At 44.0% G+C, this 13610-nt stretch overlaps 2 protein-coding genes across 3 annotated transcripts; both read right to left on the bottom strand.

Annotated features, from left to right (window-relative positions):
* Positions 1 to 567: 567 nt before the first annotated feature.
* rad54b (RAD54 homolog B) lies at positions 568 to 12265 on the bottom strand. Of its 2 annotated transcripts, XM_068736221.1 has the most exons (17): positions 12169 to 12265; positions 11870 to 12007; positions 11371 to 11549; positions 10997 to 11192; positions 5592 to 5783; positions 4981 to 5280; positions 4730 to 4892; positions 4289 to 4514; positions 3976 to 4062; positions 3758 to 3878; positions 3488 to 3627; positions 3093 to 3383; positions 2745 to 2908; positions 2377 to 2638; positions 1485 to 1551; positions 1184 to 1381; positions 568 to 1093 (listed from the first exon to the last, which is right to left on the bottom strand). In XM_068736221.1, the coding sequence occupies exons 3-17, from the start codon at positions 11515 to 11517 to the stop codon at positions 873 to 875; spliced, it is 2775 nt and encodes a 924-aa protein (XP_068592322.1). In that variant the 5' UTR covers positions 11518 to 11549; positions 11870 to 12007; positions 12169 to 12265; the 3' UTR covers positions 568 to 872. The 2 variants fall into 2 exon arrangements, with proteins under 2 accessions (XP_068592322.1, XP_068592321.1); XM_068736220.1 differs by lacking the exon at positions 11870 to 12007.
* On the bottom strand, positions 6092 to 9212 carry LOC137891552 (fibrinogen silencer-binding protein). Its single transcript, XM_068736222.1, has 2 exons — positions 8394 to 9212; positions 6092 to 7525 (listed from the first exon to the last, which is right to left on the bottom strand). The coding sequence occupies exons 1-2, from the start codon at positions 8798 to 8800 to the stop codon at positions 6952 to 6954; spliced, it is 981 nt and encodes a 326-aa protein (XP_068592323.1). The 5' UTR covers positions 8801 to 9212; the 3' UTR covers positions 6092 to 6951.
* Positions 12266 to 13610: the final 1345 nt, after the last annotated feature.

The following is a 13610-nucleotide window of genomic DNA, read 5'->3' as shown; positions in this document are numbered from 1 at the left end:
GCAGTGGTGAGGACCCAATAAATAATTACAATGTTCACAGTATGTAAATACGCATTGTACTGACGCTCAGTCAATCTGACAGACCCGGGCACAAATCATATGTGAATTCAGGGCTCACACGCAGCTACATAACTCCCACGCAGCAGCTTTGTGTTGAAGAGCATGAACAGACCGGGGTTATCCAAAATAACAGACTGAACGGATCAGACTGTGGTGACTATGTCAGATCAACTGTGACATTATAGCCCAAAAATCAGGCTTAAAACTCACTGCGACAAAACTAGATTGTTTTTTATGGATGGTTGTCCATAAACTCTGCATCACACCCAGGGTCTTACACCTAAACTGATCTCGGAAGAATATAAATCCTCTAATTCACACAGTAAATATTACCCGAGATGGATACAGGAGTAACTCTTGCATGTTTTTCTACAGTATAAGGATATACAACATACAAACATGTCCAAGCTGCCTCAATCATACATGCATCTAAAATGCACTGCTTTCCCAAGGATAGAATTCTTCATTCAATAAAAAAAAGGTTCAAATCATTAAAAGCCAGTTTATTACACATATTCCTTTTGAATTCCATTTATTTAATGAAGTTTTATAGTAAATGTCTTTGAATAAATAAAGAAAACGCAGAGGATAAGACACAGGATCTCACAAACAAAACATATTGCTGTTGTTGGCACTGTTGAGAGTTTAGCTTTATGCTGTAGCCAGGCTGCTGACAAAGCCCAGAGAGCTTGAACATACACATATAGCAGTAGTACGTGTGTGTGTGTGTGTGTGTGTGTGTGTGTGTGTGTGTGTGTGTGTGTGAGAGAGTGATTCATCTACATCTAGAGTGTAATCTAGTGTGTGGCTGTTTACAACGCTGTGTGAGAGATGGTGGTCTGGAAGGCGAAGGTGATGTGGTTTCGTGCGTGGTCAAGGTAAGGGTCTGAGAAGGTGTGTGTGTCACCAGAGAAATGCCTCCACTGCATCAGCTCCGACATGCTGAGATGCTTCTGCTGAGCCCCTCCACGGTCACCTTGACGGCCGAGCTGGCACGGCCTATCAGAAGCCTGCTCCTCTTCCTCTAAGTCAGCTGAGGATGAAGAGAAATAAAAGCGAGTTGAAATACTCAAATAGTCAAAAACTGGTGTCAGCGTGTGAAGCGCGTCACCCATGTGCTTACGCTGGACTGAGCCGTCCATGCTACAGCTGCAGTTCAGCAGGTCATGTGTTAGAGAGAGCGTGTCAGTCAGGCTGAAGAGATCCCGCAGCTCACTGGTGGAGAAGCTGGTGTGCTCCGCCCTTTTGCCCAGGTCAACCACCGTCCCAGAGAGCCCTTGTTTGGACACCTGTCTCTGGAAGATTCGCTCCTCAATGGTGCCTGCGAGGAAGTAACACACACACCCAGAGAGAAAGATTCACATCAGACGGGTTCAGGATTTGTTCGTTATTCTCGCTCATTGCGTGCGTTTGTGTTTTCAGACCTGCAGAGAGGAGACGGTAGATGTGCACCGTCTTCTTCTGTCCATCTCTCCACACTCGAGCCATGGCCTGCACAGAGCACAAAGGCGGAAGGTTGCAGGAGAGAATTACACAAATGTGCACCACACCATCTGGTGGTTATGTTTGTATACAAGTGTGATGAAGTCTGGGGGGATTTTACACCCTGGGTCAGTTCATTAGGTCAACATGAAGGAAAAAGAAAAAGATAGTTTTTTTAATTTATTTTTTTACAAACCCAGAGCTGTAAGCATGAAGTCACGTATGCTGATTAATTTCAGTTTTGGTGACGTCATCCTGTGTGGTGGTTGGACCAAAGTAGTAATACAATTTTCGTGAAGAGAGCAAGTTACGGAGCTCTTTAGGTGTATGTTTTATGTTTTTTTATTATTAACTAAATTAAATTTAAAAAAAGAGTCCGTTAAAAAAAATCACTTATTATTAGCAGTATTTGTCGAGACTGCAACTAAACCTTTAATTTTTTTTTTTTGTCTTGTATTGACTTCTGTCGCCACTGCCTGGCCAGGTCGTCCTTGTAAATGAGAATTGGTTCTCAATTGACTTAAATTACTTAATTAATAGCAGCTGATTTAGTAGTAGTTTAGCTTTAGAATTCATGGTAAACTCTTATATCTGCCATCATAAAATCTGTGACAAACAAACCACTAGATCTCGCTCAGAAGTGGACCCAGACAGTCTCAATACACCAGTTAAGTCCACACCTAAATTCCAATGATTGCTTTCACACCAACCTAAACCAATCGAACCTCACGCACAAATGCACCAGAGTCCGTTTGACCCAAAACAGACCGGTGTGGAAGCAAAGAAAACACTGTTACAGACATAAAACATTGTAGGCATGTCTGCGAGTCTTACCTGAATGTCATTAGCAGGGTTCCAGTCAATATCATACAGCACCAGGTGAGAAGCACCCACCAGATTAAGCCCCACGCCACCTGCTTTGGAGCTCAACAGAAACAGAAAGTTCTGAGAGTAGGGACTGTTAAAACCATCAACCAGCCGCTGCCTCTGGTTGGTGGGGGTGTGTCCATCCAGTCGGCAGAAGGTGTAGCCCACTTGTACACACAAGTCCTGGAGCAGGTCAAGCGTCTGAGTATAGTTGGACACTATGACCACCCTGCGGGGGCAACACATACTTTATCAGTATATATGCACAAAAATACACATGCCAATGCACACACACACACACACACACACACACACACACACACGCCCACACCCACCTGTCTGAAGGGCTGAGTTGTCTGATGGCAGTCAGCAAATCCGTCAGAACCAGAAGCTTACCAGAGTCAGCAGTGTTAAATCCACCAGAAGAGTAGGATTCTGGGAAGAGCTCAACCAAGCCCTCGTATAGAGAGTTCTCCACTGAACCGCTGTCTGCTCTTTTCTGCAAAACACAACACAGTACTCAGTTAGGACTGGTAGTAAATCTCTTAACACCAACATAGACGCAGACTACTTTGACAACAGCATGACTGCTCAGTCTAAGTTCAATAAACAACAACACAAGGCAATCAAATAAGATCAATATCTAAAGGCTGGATGCATTAACGCCTAACAAAGATCTTAACCTTGGCAGAGGAGTAGAGCAGACCAGGGTGGTTACAGAGCTTCTTCAGAGCAGTGATGCAGGCCAGGTGTGTGTGAGCTTGCGTCGAGGCCTGAAGGCAGGCTCTGAAGACTCGGTGGCAGAGAAGATGCGCGTACAGCTCTCGCTGCAGAGGGGACACCTCGCAGAACAACGTCCAGTCGAGACGAGGAGGCAGGTAGCGGTTGATGATCTCCTGTGTCCGTCTCAGGATGAACATGCCGGTCAGGCGAGAGAGCTCTGCCGCCCGCTCTTCTCCCAAAACGCTCTCCTCCTGTTGGCAGAGACAGATTCAAAATCAGGTGTAATGCCAGATAAAGTTGTTGATGTACAAGTTATTACATAGAAAAGAAGCAAGAGGAAGAGAGGTGTCATTACCTCTGAGCTGGAGGGCTGTCTGGAGCGTAGAATTGGCTCCTCGTATACTTTTCTGTACGCAGTGGACGAGCCGAGGATCCCCGGGTTAACAAACTCTATGATAGCATAGAACTCCTGCAGGTCATTCTGTACCGGGGTGCCTTCAAAACACAAAGACAGTTCAGTATAAAACCTGTACAAGACGTTACTGTCAGTCAGAGAGTCCTTAAAGACTTCCCCTCTCTTTCTATCAGACGCTTTGCATCTTGGTATTTCAGAAAGAGTGTGCACCTGTGAGTATGACTCTGCGATTACAGCTCAGGCTACTGAGGGCTGAGGACGTTTTGATGCTGCTGTTCTTCAATCTGTGGCCCTCATCACAAATCACAAGACCAAACTCCACTTTCTTAACCTAAAAAGAATGAGAAAATGAATTTAACAAAAAGATGACATATGGGGATTTTTATTATAACATGCACACTTGACAGCGAGACAGAAGGTGAGAATACCTGCTCCAGGCAGCGCAGCAGCATTTCATAGCTGATCACAAGAACGCTGTGCAGAGGGGAGACCAGGAAGTGCTCTATCCTGTGGTCCTACACACACGTCAACAAAGAATTAGATTCATTATTACTTATTTTGTTCTTTTGTTAATGTTGTGCTGCATTTTCCTAAATATAAAATATGAGCTTGTGAGTAATGTAATGAATAAAATTGCTTTGCTGCATGAGAATTTGAACCTGAAACCTGTAATTGAATACAAATCTTTCTACTTGAGCTCCTTGTAAATCCCAAAGAAAGAATTCCTCCTCCTCTCCACACCTGATCCACACTGAAGACGCTGATCCTCTCCCGGCCCAGCCACTTGTTAAACTCTGCAGCCCAGTTGTGCACTAGGCTGCCAGGTGTGACCACGAGGACACGCTTGGTAACTGGTCTCCCACCATACGGTCCTTGTTTAAGCAGCGTCCAGGACAGCGCCACACTCTGGAGGGTCTTCCCCAGACCCATCTCGTCAGCCAGGATAGCCCCATAGCGACCAACAGCTCTGAAGCGCGCACGCGCACGCGCACGCACACACACACACACACACACACACACACACACACACACACACACACACACACACACACACACACACACACACACACACACACACACACACAGTGAAACACATCAAAATTATTCATTAGGAATCCTAACAATGGCTGTGATGGCTTTAAAGAGCATGTGACAAGATGTTAGGGGAACAGGCGCAATTACCTCATGCCCATGACGCACTCGTAGAGAAAGAGAAGGCCATCTCTCTGGTGCGGTCGCAGATGATTAGTCAGGAACGGGTCAACAACAACATCGACCACGGGAAGCCCAGACTTGTTGTTGGACCACTGGTGATTGGCAGAGGGACGAGGCATCACCAGGGCACCTGTAAAAGATCCAAAGAGCCTGAGTGGAGTCTGTAAATAACCAAAAGATGTCAAAAATATGAGAATTTGTGTTATTGGTCTACATACCTGGAGCCAGTGGGTCATGGCGAGGTCTGCAGTTCTGTTCCTCCTCCAGTTTGGATCCAGGATGATCTGCTCTCCCCAAAAGTGTTGGGGAGCAGAAACGTTTGGACACCAAGCTACGAGAGGGAGGTGGAGCCGCCGACGTGTGCAGCTCCTCTTTCTCTACCTGGACCTCTTGGAAGCAACGGCCCCGGGCAAAGTCCTCAGCAGATATGACCCCCATCACCTCCACCTCCTTCCCTCCGATCATCAAGGTCTCTCCCTCGGACAGGGAGGCCAGCTCGGACACCTTGTAGCCACTTCCTAAAACAAAACATGCACAAGCATTACCAATGAACTCCGTGATGATGTATATTGGGAGAAGTGATCTCAATGAGTTTGAAATGTTTGCCATATCTACTCGAAAGGTCTTAATGCGTTAGTGTTCACAACCTTAATACTTTGATACTTCTTCCCTACCAGAAGACTTGGTATTATATTATAATTTAAAGTGAGTTTATGATGTCCTTAACTGTCACATGCAACATGGGCTGCAGTCACACTGCTCCTTCTCCCACCAGACTAAAATATGACAAAATAAAAACTTAAATTAAATTCTGGTGTCTCCGTCTCACCCTTTCCAATGTCCTTTCCCTCCATATCCTTCAGTGTGGCTGTGCGTCCTCTTGTAACCAGGACCGCGTCACCCTCCCAGCGCTTGTGTTTCTTCTTACTGGCTTTACACCACATCACACTGAAGTAGCGCACTCCGTCCTGACTGCAGCCCGAGTCTGAGCCTGCAGTCAACGGAGGGTATCCATCTACTCCTGTAACACAAAGGCATACAACATAGTGAAAAACCAAAAATATAAAATACGTAGCTCTCCAGCAGAGGTCACTGCTACACCGAGCCAACACAAATACCAGGAACTTAAGAAAAAAGAAAATCCATCTTCCCCAGAGAGGCTGAATTCATGAGTGGATGGCTGTTTCACATCGAATACACAAAAACCAGCAAATTAAAAAATAGCAAATACAATTTTTTTTTAATAGAAAAAAAGTTAACAGACAAAGTGTAAAAGAAACATACACACGTATACAAACGTTGAAATACAATCAATGTTGTAGTCACACACATTAAATAACAATAACATCGCAAAAAACCAAGTCCACATCTCCCAGTAACCAGAGTGAATTCAGACTTTAACAACAGGATTTGTAATCATGAGCATCTTGTGATTAAGGCCTTCGACAGTTTGACTTGTGCTTCAATCCCGGGAACCGGAATATTTCTCAGTTCTAAATAATAAAAGTGTAACCGTTTGATTGGAGCGCTTCTTTTACATTTCTTACATACAGAACTTTGATTAAGTGCCCTAGTTTGGTTCCCTATAAATGTTAAGAGGAAATGCTTTTTATAGTTTATCACATTTGATTTTTACTGAATTTTATTTGATTTTTACAAAGAATTAAAAGAGCTCTAATAATCCCCCTGATGTGATCTGGACAGACTCTCACACTCCAGTATATCATTACAGTAAATGCTGAAAGATGATCAACACTATAATAAAATGCCCATAGATGTATATTGGTGGTACATCTAAGCAGGAGAAGCACCATCATGGTACAAGCCATTCATCACTACTAACATTCCCTTCCAAATAGCTGGACGTTCACATTTAGTTAATCTATTTTGGCCAGTCACAGTGTTTGTAATGTGAGCATTTACAAAGTCAGTTCTGTCAATACGAGTGATAATGATACATTTATAACACAAACAGGTATAAACACAGACTGATGGCAACACAGCGCCTTATCCTGCAATATGCAAATAGGCTTTCAGTGTCTGTACGAGGCACTATGTTTCCAAAATAAATTCAAGTTGTCAAATATGAAACTGATGTGCGATTGCTCCTCAGCTTCTCCTCCACACTTTAATCTCCTCAGAGCCTCTCCCTGTCTGACGCTGGACACAGACGTGAGCGTCCGTGCTCTTCATAGAGGGATTGGCAGTCCGTTTCTCAGGCGAGCAGCCTTCAGTTTCTCCACTTTGATCTTGGCTCTCAGCAGTTCCTCCTCCAGGTCCTGTTTCCTCTTCAGCCCCTCCCTCTTCTCCTCCAGGTACATGGCGACCTTCCTGTGATTGGCCAACACCATCTCGTGCTCCTCTTTGGCGAGGTGCAGAGGGCGAAACCTGTCGGGCTCGTGGTGAGGGTAGATGTCGTTAGGGTAGAGGTCGTGGCCTAGCGGCAGTGGCGAGGCGGAGAGGGCGATGTTTACGGAGGAGGGGACGGGAGACAGTGATGCTTCAAAATCCTGAACGCTGCCCAAGTCCTCCTGCTGCTCCTCCTCCTCCTCCTCCTCCCGCTCCTGGACACCATCCAGCCCTGGTTCTGTGTGTGCGGAGAGGATGGGGAGGTCTGGCGGTGGTTTAACATCCTCTTCGGGGTCCAGCTCCACCACCTCATGGGGGATACTTGAGACAGCTGCTGAGTAATCCTGGAGTCCAGCCAGAGAGGAGCTGCTGCCAGGATGTTCCACGGGAGAGTTGTGCTTGCTGTATATTAATCTAAAAATGGAATGAAGGATAAAACATAAGTTAGACTGGAGCGCTTAAACATTTTAGTTTATTCTTTCTTTATTATTTGTTCATGTGTCTGTGTGCAGACATCTGTTTGTGATAACGCACACTAAAGTAATCAATCAAAAGGTGACCAAGAGTAGACAAGAAGAAATTAAATGATTCACCAAAGTAAAAAGAAAAAACCTATGCTGGTTACAGCCTCAAAGATAATATTTCCTTGCTGATTTATAAAATTCTGAATAATGAAATTATTTGAGATGTGGATTCTTAGGTATTTATATTTCTTTTTTTATAAACAACTTACACTTAAAAGGCTTTGTTGTCGTCTATGTACTCTCCCGAACTAATAAATATAATCTGTCTTGGCCTCATTTTCCTTAATTTTTTTAGCACTAAGAACATGAACCAGGTTCTAAACATTACTTTGGGGTCCAATTGTTGATCTGTATTACACTATAATTCACCCAAAACTAAATTGGCAGATTAGTCAACATGAAAACAAGAGTTGAGTATTTTCCATGTGAATGTACCTGAACAAAAGAACAAACTACTGAAGAGTTCGTCGCCTGGAAAAAAACAGCAGGACAAACTGTATTTTCCTTTTTAGCCTGATGATATGAGTGTAATCTAATCGGGCTTTGAAGCCTTGAGTTCAGTCCCTCCTCCTCCTCCTCCTCCTCCTCCTCCTCCTCCTCCTCCTCCTCCTCCTCCAATTGTTGAATCAGTATCGTGACTACATACTGTTAATGATGTACAGTATGTGCTCTTTAAACTCTTCCCTAACTGTCGCGTTATCCCTTCAGGTCTGTATTAAAATGTGTGCCTGTGCTCGTAGGTGCATATCACACTGTACCTGCGAAGTGCCTGGTCCTTTTCATGGATGGGCACGTGGTGAAACAGGTGAGGGATCATCTCCATGATTCTCCTGGTTGGCTCAGAGATGCTCGCTCTGTACTCTGGCTGGGCGTGTCTCCGCTGCATCACTTCCTGTTTGGCCGACTCCTTCAGCCTCTTGTAGAGGGTCCTGAGGCCCTGAGCGGTGCGATGGGGTCGGTCCCCTCCCAAGGCGTTGTATTGCTCGGCCACGGTGTCCCAGCACTTGTTCTTGTCCACGATGACCGCGTGCTTGTTGGTGTGCTCCTCCAGGATGCGGATGTGAGGACGGACCAGCTTCAACAGGTCCAGCTTCTCAGAGAGGGTGAAGTTGGAGGAGCGAGCTTTACCCACCATACTGGACAGGAACACAGAGCTGGATGCCATCTTATAGCATAGCGGGCTCACACAGATCGAGTCAGGCCTATGGCTGTTCAGCAGCCACACTCAATACTAAGGCTCCTCACTCTTCCCACCTGTCTTTTTTTTTGGTCCCTGCTGCTGGCTTCTCTTGGTCCACGGTGATGAAGCCAACACCGGTCTTACTCCCATACATTTCCCATTTTCCTTCTTTTCTTCTTCTAAATCAAACATAAACTATGTCTAACATGTGCATGGATTCATACACCATTCCTTGGTTCTCCCTCAGCCACGTTGCACAACAAAAACAGGCTGTGCTGCACACAATAAGAATCAGGCTTAACTAGGCCAGCCTCGTTTAGGCCCCCGCCTACCGCGGAGGGCTTTGGATGAATTCCTCCCAGCTTAGGCTGACGTAGCTAAGCCGCTTAAGCCCAGCCCGACCTACTTACAGCTCGGTCTCTCTAAACCCCAAACCAAGCACAGCACAGAGCACAGCCACACACTGCCTCTACATTATAACACAAAGACGGCAACAGCGGCACTGTGCTCTACACAAATGGGGAAAACAGTTTTTAAACAATGTGTAACAGGTTATTAGGGTCAGGGGTCTATTTTCCTGGAGTGAAGTGACGCTTTGATATAGCGCTGGCTTAACTAACCGAGTGGGGGGAGGGGTTTGTGAGCGCGCTGCGCGTACCCGCGAAAGCAGAGGCAGTTTATACCTTTTGTGCATAAAATAAACCAGACATGCGGGTCCACACGATGACACGCGTGTGCGGGGCGCGTGTGGAAATCGAACCAGGCAAACGCAGAGTGAGCCGCGTGTGTTTAGGGCGTATAAACAGCGGCACTAGTTGCTCTCGAGAAGAGGAGCGCGAGCGGTGGCTCACTGATCCTGAGCACAGTCCTAATGTGCCGCGGCACTACCCCGCTCATTTGCATAATGCTGGACCTGCTGTCACTCAGCCTCAGCCCGCCTGGTTTAACGTCCATCGCCGGTGTGTCGTATTATTAGCCACAGAGACGGGACAGTCGGCTGCTGCAGAATAAGAGAGCGCGCAATTATTAAGGCGGCGTCACACGGTTTATTATGGTTTGAATAAAATTAAAAAGTGCCATCCAAGAGACACGAGGGACATTAAACTGGAGAGCAACCTCGCCAAATTGCTTGCACACCGGTTCATAATTGTGTAGTCAAATCAAATAGAAAGCATCGATTCTGTTGTTGTTGAAATGTAGGTGACGCTTTAACAATGGATTTCTGAATGAAAACAAACGGAGAGAGCTTGTGGGGAGGGGTTTTGTGTTTAAGCTTACAGTGATTGTGCAGATCCTGCCTCTAAAAAAAGGCTTCTGAATCAAAAACCAAGAAGTCTAGCTGCATGTGCACATTTTGCAATTTTTACATGGTTGTCCATCAGTGGACTGAATAAACTAGTGCAAGCTAATGCACATGCAGACCACTTGTGAGGCCAATTGGCATATCTCTGAATCTGTTACTCAACATGGAGTGCAGTGATTTGCAGCTTTCCAGACAGACCATTTATAAAGTCTTTATTATAGCGGACTATGTCAGCTAACGCATGTAATAATTAAGTAAGTACTACAAAGTGCATTTAAGTACTTCAAGAACTATATTGGGGGCCTGATCAATAGGTCTAAATCAAAGTTATTACTATATCCTCGACCAACTACATGAGGAATAAAGTATATCAGCAAAAAAATCTTATAATATGACATTGTTTATAGAATTAAGACTTGCCACTTATAAATATCACAGAGAAAAGAGTCAGTCAAATGTTTTAATTAACTTGTGTGATATTATATATATTTAGGTATTTTTTGAGCATTTTAAGTACACATTCATTGTAAATACCCTAAAAGCAGTAATAAAACATGTATGAATAAATAAATAAATAAATAAATATATATATATATATATTTATTTATATATAAATATATATACAGAAATAGAAGATATGAATAAACCAAAGAAACACTGCTGAAGTAATTATGCTATGGGTCATTTTGTCATACATTTCTACATCACTTCTGGTGGATATTTGCCTGAAAAAGATTTGTTTGGTTCCAACGTCACTAATTAAAACTAATGTTTTTTGTATCCTGTAACTATACCAAAGTGGTTTTGTTGCACTATCTCCACATAACTTTTCTTGCCCATACCAGGTATCGTCCCAGCTACACACGTTTGTGTCTTACCTGCAAGTCTGTAGTCTTCGGTGTGCTGTTCTGAGCCATTGTCGGGATGTTCTGACTCAGCCTCATTTTCCTTACTTTCCGCTGCACTGAGAACACGAGCCAGAGCCCTCGACAAGGCTGGAGCAGGCTGGGCAGCTTTGAGCTGAACATCACACACTGTTTTACTCTGAGCTGGTGCTGCTAGACTCCTCTGGACCTGCAAGATGAGTAGAAGAGAAAAGACGACTCATAACCTGAGGAGGTTTGAAACAACGCTGGATATAATGAACAAAGATGAAGGGAACCAAAAAGACTACTGAGGGATCCTAGTGTAGGTACACCAACACCGGTGTTTTTGTGGGTACTCAGAGCCTTAAATGTTGTGAATAATTTACCTTTTCCAGTGCATTGCCTAAACCAAGTTTAGGGGTAAGGGGCTGGGATTCAGCCACGAGCCAGGAAGCAGATGCTCCAGGGGGCACAAACCGGGGCTTTTTCACAGCATTACCCAAGAGCTGGCTCGGAGCTCCTGAGCGTCGCATTTTGCTCCTGGCAGCCCTCAGTAATCTATATCCTAAAGACAGAAATACATTAATAAACACAATCATTAATACTGGAAACTAATTAGGTCCTATTCAGAAACCCCCATGGATCTCTCAAAGCAAATATGTGAGTGAGATGGGTTTCACTGTCTTCATGGTTCATCCCCACCTAACTCAAAGTCTTCTTTAGTAGTTCAGTGTTGTGTCCACAACAGGAAGTCACGACCTCTACTAGTGTATACACAGGCCGTATAATACTTAATACTATTTCATGAAAAACTAATTTATTAAAGCTTTGATAGACGATAAATAAATCATATAAATTCATGAAAACATACAATATATGTCTTACCTCACAAATACAGCTCCAATACAACCTCCCCACATTCATGAAGTGACTTTGTTAGGTAAGGTTATATGAAGACACCATGTGATGGACACGTAACGTTAAATGAACATGTTATCAACATATTCAGTGCATGTTTTGTCGCTGTTAAGACAAGGAAAGGACCAGTTACACGTTAAGCTCTAGCAGTTAGCTACATTAACTTGTTGCATCAGTGTTTCATGTTAGCTTGCTAGCTAACTCAGTAGCGTCAACACACCGCTGACACGGCTGAGATGTCATGTTTGATAACGTGTCATACATACCCGGGTGAACTAAAAGCTTGACAAGAACATTTAGGGTCACAAAATGTCACTGAAATCTCCCCCAAAAACAATTCGTGTTGTATTCTTCTTCCCTTAACTCTTAATTCTGCTCGGGTTCTCCCGCTGAATGATTTGAAGAACGTGATTGGTTGAAACCCGGCAGTGGGCGTGGTTTGGGTGGGTGCGTTTGATTTTAACATCGTAGTAGTTTACCTTTCACATCCCCATTGAACTCCCGCACCCCGTCAACCCCCGAGATATTAATCGGGCACACCTAGTACCCTACTGTGGTGACCTCACTTTACTACTTTAAGTAGTACTGTACTTAAGTACAGAGTAAACACGTGTTGTTGAAAATAATAATTATGGAGACATTCTGTTTATTGTGTCACAGCCATTAGAGGGCCATAATTAATGTTATTAATTACACCTGTGTTTACTCTGCAATGACATGTAAACATGGGTGCTGTGAGAAGGGGCTTATTATGAGAGACTTTATTAGAGTGTTTTAATGTATGCATACACATTTTCTCCATCACACGTATTTGACATATATCATATTTAAAAAATAATGAGCATTCAAAACAGTATTAAACAATGTATTGTATCACTATTACACTATGGTGCAAGATACTTTAACTTTTGATACACAATATTTTTTGAAAAGTATATCTCTCACATACACACACAAACACACACACAAGGACGGACACACGTGCTCTTTTATTTATTTACTGCTGTTGGGTCTGAATACTTCTTTCACAACTGAGTTCACTGAAGTTCATAGAAAACAACCGGACTGCGATGGGTCCAGTTGTTTAGATTGCTCTATGATTTTTGTGGTCTGACAGTATAGTGTCATCTGACATTCTGTAATCCAATCAGGGAGAGAGAGAGAGTGTAATCCATGTTAATCCCACATCCAGAGAGCGAGAGAGAAACCTAGGATAGGGTGGGTCATTAACAGAGACAGAAACAGTTGAAGGACAGCGGTAATCTCTGAAGCACCACAATCTTTAGCTTTATCGCTGAGGCAGTGAAGAAAACACACCACTGCAGAATGTATCTGTTTTTTTGGGTGTGTCTTGGGGTTCTCCTGTAATTCTGCCTCTTTGATCTGATCTCGTCTGACAGCTGCCTCCTCTGAACCTGAACCGCGGTTGTCTGGGATACCTCTCCATGGAGACGCACTCCCAAAGGTAGGGGAGGGCTTTCAGGGAAAGGAGACCCTTACCTTGATGGGGCAACAAGTCAAGAGAGAGGATGAGGAAGGAAAGACCATAGTAGTAGTTCAGAGGTAAGATGGAAGCTCACCTGTGGGGGAACAAGTGAAGTGGAAATCAACAGAAAGGAAGAAGAAGAAACAGGTGGATGAAGTTATTTTGTCAGGTAGGAGGGAGTATAATTGTTAAAGACAATAATCCAAAAAAAAAGAAGAAACA

The sequence above is a fragment of the Cebidichthys violaceus genome, unplaced genomic scaffold (assembly GCF_023349555.1).
Source record: "Cebidichthys violaceus isolate CVI_PGR_0920_01 unplaced genomic scaffold, fCebVio1.0.p SCAF_7, whole genome shotgun sequence".
Classification (NCBI taxonomy): Eukaryota; Metazoa; Chordata; class Actinopteri; order Perciformes; family Stichaeidae; genus Cebidichthys; species Cebidichthys violaceus.
Note: the sequence above shows the minus strand (reverse complement) of the source record. Positions and strands in the feature narration are given on the sequence as shown.

Bases quoted from the DNA above. Each gene is read 5' to 3' on its own strand.
- LOC137891552 (XM_068736222.1), bottom strand. From the start codon at position 8,800: ATGGCATCCAGCTCTGTGTTCCTGTCCAGTATGGTGGGTAAAGCTCGC. The intron at 7,526-8,393 runs GTACAGTGTGAT...TTCCATTTTTAG, and splicing joins AAGGACCAGGCACTTCGCAG to ATTAATATACAGCAAGCACA.
- rad54b (XM_068736221.1), bottom strand. From the start codon at position 11,517: ATGCGACGCTCAGGAGCTCCGAGCCAGCTCTTGGGTAATGCTGTGAAA. The intron at 3,384-3,487 runs GTAATGACACCT...CTCTGCCAACAG, and splicing joins GACAGCCCTCCAGCTCAGAG to GAGGAGAGCGTTTTGGGAGA. The intron at 2,909-3,092 runs GTTAAGATCTTT...TGTGTTTTGCAG, and splicing joins TGCTCTACTCCTCTGCCAAG to AAAAGAGCAGACAGCGGTTC.